Source organism: Somniosus microcephalus, chromosome 33 (assembly GCF_052327205.1).
Source record: "Somniosus microcephalus isolate GS21.2 chromosome 33, FLI_Smic_1.0, whole genome shotgun sequence".
Classification (NCBI taxonomy): domain Eukaryota; kingdom Metazoa; phylum Chordata; class Chondrichthyes; order Squaliformes; family Somniosidae; genus Somniosus; species Somniosus microcephalus.
The window spans coordinates 38,101,860-38,106,859 of NC_141019.1; the positions used below are offsets into that span (position 1 = coordinate 38,101,860).

The following is a 5,000-nucleotide window of genomic DNA, read 5'->3' on the forward strand; positions in this document are numbered from 1 at the left end:
CCCTCTTCCTCCTTCTCTTCCGATTCCTCCTTCTCCTCTTCCTTGTTGCCCGCCGCCTCTCCCCCCTTCCCCTCTTCTCTGGCGCTGGGAAATTTCTCTTTGTTGTTTTCCTTCTTCCACTTCATGCGCCGGTTCTGGAACCAGATCTTGACCTGCCTTTCGCTCAGCCCCAGCGCATGGGACACCTCGATCCGCCGCTTCCGCGTCAGGTAGGGGTTGAAGAGAAACTCTTTCTCTAGTTCCAACGTCTGAAAGCGGCTGTAAGTCTGCCTTCCGCTGCGCCTACCGGGGGCTGGAGGAGGTGGACGGGGAAGGGGGGGGTTGGTGGGGGGAAAGAAGGGAAAGTGTGAGAAAGAGAAAGAGACAGAAAGAGACAGAGAGAGCGAGAGAGACACATTTTAACACAAAGCAACCTGAGCTGCAATTGACAGCAAATTAACACGAAATTCGCCCAGGAAATTTCCCCCCCTAGCCTTTTCGCCCCTCCCCAAAGATACTGCAACAGTTTTTCGTTTAACAATATTTAAAAATGGACACGCGAGATATAACTAAGGGGGCATGGAGAGTTTTGATTGCATTTTACACAGCGAGACACACAGAGAGAGACAGAGAGAGAGAAAGGGGGAATAGAGAATTAAAGAAATATTCTAACCGTGAGGTCTCATCCAGGGAAACATGAGACTGGCTGACGAATTTTGAGTTAAGTTTCCTTGCCCATCGCCCGCGCTACCCGGCGCCGCTTTGCAGTCGCTGTATTGGACCATCCCGTCCGGTTGGGTGGTTGCCGCGTAGAGGGGTTGCCGGGGCAAGGAGTCGTACCCGTAAAACTTGGAGGGCTCCCCGTGGCATGTCAGTCCGCACGGGCTCTGCTGGTAGCTGGAAGCGGAAAGGGCGGAGGTCCCGTGGTGGAAATAATCCTGGAGGTGGGCGGGAGGGTGCTGAAACCCGCCGGCGGCGGCGGCGGCGGCCGCGGACGGGGGACCGTAAACCAGGGCATGGTTCCTGCCCACGCTCTGCGGGAAACGGCAGTCATAGTAAGAGCTGGCGTCCAAGGGCTCGCCGGCCTTGTATTTGGAGAAGAGAGGGTTGACGAAATAGGAACTCATCGCTGGGACAGGCAGCGAGGCGCGGACGAGAATACGACTCGATATTCGCCCCCTCCACGCCGCGCACGGGACGACTCCCAGATTTGCTGTGTTGAAAAATCTGCCTCGCTAGCAAACCAAAAAAAAAACCAACAAGGCAAAAAAAAAAAATCCCCTTTGTCCCGTCTTAAGGAACATTCATTGCGCCTGCCCTTTCTATCTCAGCGTCTTGTGTGCAACGCTGGTGGCTCTGTCTGTCTGTCTGTCTGTTTGTCTCATTCACACACACACACACTCTCTCTCTCTCTCCCCCCCTGCCTTAAAAAGACAACAGACGGATTCTAGAGAGAGAGCAGAGAGAAAGAGAGGAAAAAATCTCGACAGTGAGCCTTTACAGGGCCCCCCCCCCTCTCTTGTGAGAGAGTATGTGTGTGTGAGAGAGAGAGAGAGAGAAGGAGGGAGGGAGGGAGGGAGGGCAATTGTACAACAAATTCTTTCAACGTGACAACTATGTAAATGGCCACCAACAAAAAAAAATAACCCCATCCCACCACCACCCCCCCCTCTCCTCCTCCCTTTTCAGGTACAAGGAAAATGCGGATTAATCTCGGTCTCTTCCGGCCCTCGTGTGCATCTGATATAAACAGTTTCACGGTTCTAGCACCTGAGGCGACAGGGAACAAGAGGAGGGCGGAATGACCGCGCAGGTAACGTTGAGGGTGGGTGGGATGTTGGGGGGCGGGGGGGGGGGGGGTCGGGGAGAGAGGTGAGTGTGTGGAGATAGAAATGGACAGAGGGAAGGAGAGGGATGCACGCCAGACACACATCAAACAAAAAATTCGACAAGAGTTGCATAGAGATGTTAAATACATCGATTCTATATATTGAAGTGTTGCGCAAGGAAATGAACGCCTCGCTTTCAGGCTAGGATCCTTGCTCGAAATCTCTTCTCCACTGTGGTTAGATGGTTTTTTTTTTAATTATTAAAAAATAAAATAAGAAATTAGGAACTCGTCGCCCAAGGCCCAGTCGCGAGGGAAGACAATGAGAGAGGTCCATTGAAACCGACCATACAGACAGACAATCCAAGGGCCTGGAGTGTTTTTGTAAAATAAAAACCGCTTGGGAATTAAAACAACATAAAAGTTAATATCCCTCCCATAAAAGTTCAAGGGCAGGGAGGCCCTTGACAGAATAGATTTAAATTTTTTTTTAAAAATGAACACCTCAGGGTTAAAAGATTCTATTGGCCTAATGTAGGCCCCAAAACTAATAAACTTATTTCTGTAATATCTCTGCGATACTTAGCGTGTTTTATGCATATATTATAATATATAGATACATGTGTGTGCTTGTGTAGATACGTGTGTAGATATATAGATAGATAGATATATAGTGTGTCTAGATATGTGTCTATATGTGTGTGTGTTTATATACATACATATATATGTGCATATATAATAAACTTATTTATATATATTTATATGTATGGTTGTGTCTGTGTACAGACACACACACACACACATATATATATATATAAAGAGATATGTTTACACATATAATATATATGTGTATGTCTGATACAAATGTATGGTTGTGTCTGTGTGTAAAAATATATACAGACACACACACACACATATATATATAAAGAGATGTGTTTACATATATATAATATGTGTATGTCTGATACATAAGTGTGGTTGTGTCTGTGTGTATATATATATACAGACACACACACACATATATATATAAAGAGATGTGTTTACATATATATAATATGTGTATGTCTGATACATAAGTGTGGTTGTGTCTGTGTGTATATATATATACAGACACACACACACATATATATATAAAGAGATATGTTTACATATATATATGTGTATGTCTGATACATATGTATGGTTGTGTCTGTGTATATTATATATATATAAGACACACACACACTCACACATATATATAATAGAGATATGTTTACACATATATAGGTTTCTCACACACGTGGATAGCAGAAATTCAAGGTGATCCCACACAAACACACAAAACGCCGATTTATCGCCAATTATCAAAGCGGCATTTCCGCGGAGATCCCGTTAAAGTTCCCCGAACACATCACGGGCTTACTTTCCATTGCCCGCTTCTGCAAGCGGGCAATGCCCCTCTCTCTCTCTTGTGGGACCCTACCCTACCCGCCGACAAGCCAAGCAACGAGGTGCTTTCAACCGTCGGCCAAAAAGTTAACCTTTGCTTTAAAAAATAAATTAAAATGTATTATTTATGGTTGCAAAAATTAAGGCTGGTCAGAATCTCACTCTTCCCCCCCCTAACCCGGCGCAAAGTAATCAAAAATTCGGTGCGTGAAATGGCCAAAATTGTGATCTGTGAATGTTCTAATTGTGCGGCCCCTTGTTGCAGCAGAAGCTTTTTAAATCTAATTATGTGTCTGTTTATATAATTGCCAGTTTAGAAAGAAGTACAGATGTTATAGGACGGGGAATTAAGGAAAGCGAGAGGTTAGTTATTGAGCAGGAAGTAAAAGTCTGTTAGTTCACGGGCAAGAATATAATTTTGGACGGTGAAATAATTCACACACACACACACACTCACACAAAAACCTCATAAAGTTAACAGCTTTTAAAACAAAAATGATCTGAACAATTGTCTGTTTGTCTCAAAGGGGGGCCGGCGGAATTTCCTGAAACGAATCCAGCAAAATTTCAGAGCTCGCTCCCCTCCCCATTCAAATTTGCCCGAATATTCACTCCGTTTAAAATCCAAAGGGGTGAAAAAAGTAACTGTAAAACCATCTTCATATCAAACCGCTCCCCCCAAAAATAAACATTAACACCAGCGCTTTCAAATTTATTTAAATCTCCTTTTGTTAATTTGTACGAATCGTTGCAAAAAAATAAAAATAAATTGGTGGGGGGGGGGGGGGGGGAGTGGGGAGGGGACCGTTTGTAAGATCGAACATAATCATTTGTTTAAAAAAAACATGTTTCCCCCAAACTCCGACTGTTGAAATAAGACAGCGACTTAACATTCCCAAAATGAGATTCTCAAGTGAGATTCGCAATCGACTGTGGAGTCAATGCAAGGAAAATTCAATTAGAATTTGGCAAGGAATAGTTGGACAGATAAAATGTGAAAATTAATCGTCCTATCCAGCCTGCAATTAACCTCACTGGTGTTTTTTAATTCCCCTCTCTCTCTCCCTGTAACCTCCAACTACTTTCCCCATCGGGAAATAATTATTTTATTGATATTAAACGCACACAAAAAAACTCGCCCTACAGATTTATAAATAACCCTATCTATAAAGTTGATTTCCGCGCACTGTTTAATCCCCAATCGGATTTAGATAACTCAATGAACACAGGAAACGTGTTCAAAGTCCCTCTCCACCGCAGAGAGTCAAACGCGAACGCCTATAAATGTCTAATTTATTTATGCAGTGCAGCACTGAGTTTAACTATAGGCGCTAAAAGACACAGTAAAAATTTAAGAGCAGCGATTGTACATAAAGGCGATTCCCATTCCAGCCGCTCTCGCTCACGTTGAATCTCACAGTCATTCCCCTAACCTGCCCTACATTTGGCAAATGCATTTATGATCCCTTCAACATTACACTAAATATTGACTATTTTTTTAAATACATAAACAGTGGTTAAGTTTTTTTTTTAAACACCGAGGTTCCTGGTCATAAAAGTGCCGAAGGTTAACCAAGATATATATTTTTAAAGATTGCAATATAAACAGAGCTTGCTGTTCCCCTGTCGAGAGAGAGAGAGAGAGAGAAATTGTGTGCTGATCTATTGAAATTCCTGTTAAATTAAATCCATTTGTGTGTGTGTGTTAAATCATCTACGAAATATATATTTTTCCCCTTTTTCGCGTTTCTATTTTTGATTCTTT

At 43.3% G+C, this 5,000-nt stretch overlaps 1 protein-coding gene across 1 annotated transcript in view; it reads right to left on the reverse strand.

Moving 5' to 3' along the window:
• Positions 1–5,000, reverse strand: part of LOC147097189 (homeobox protein Hox-C8-like) — a 6,105-nt gene that overhangs the window by 868 nt on the left and 237 nt on the right. Inside the window, exons 1-2 of the mRNA XM_085973083.1 lie at positions 653–5,000; positions 1–292 (exon numbers count right to left, since the gene is read on the reverse strand). The exon at positions 1–292 is cut by the window's left edge and continues 868 nt beyond it; the exon at positions 653–5,000 is cut by the window's right edge and continues 237 nt beyond it. Coding sequence (XP_085829209.1) covers positions 1–292; positions 653–1,106 — 746 coding nt within the window. The 5' untranslated portion in view covers positions 1,107–5,000. The remainder of the gene's footprint in view (positions 293–652) is intronic.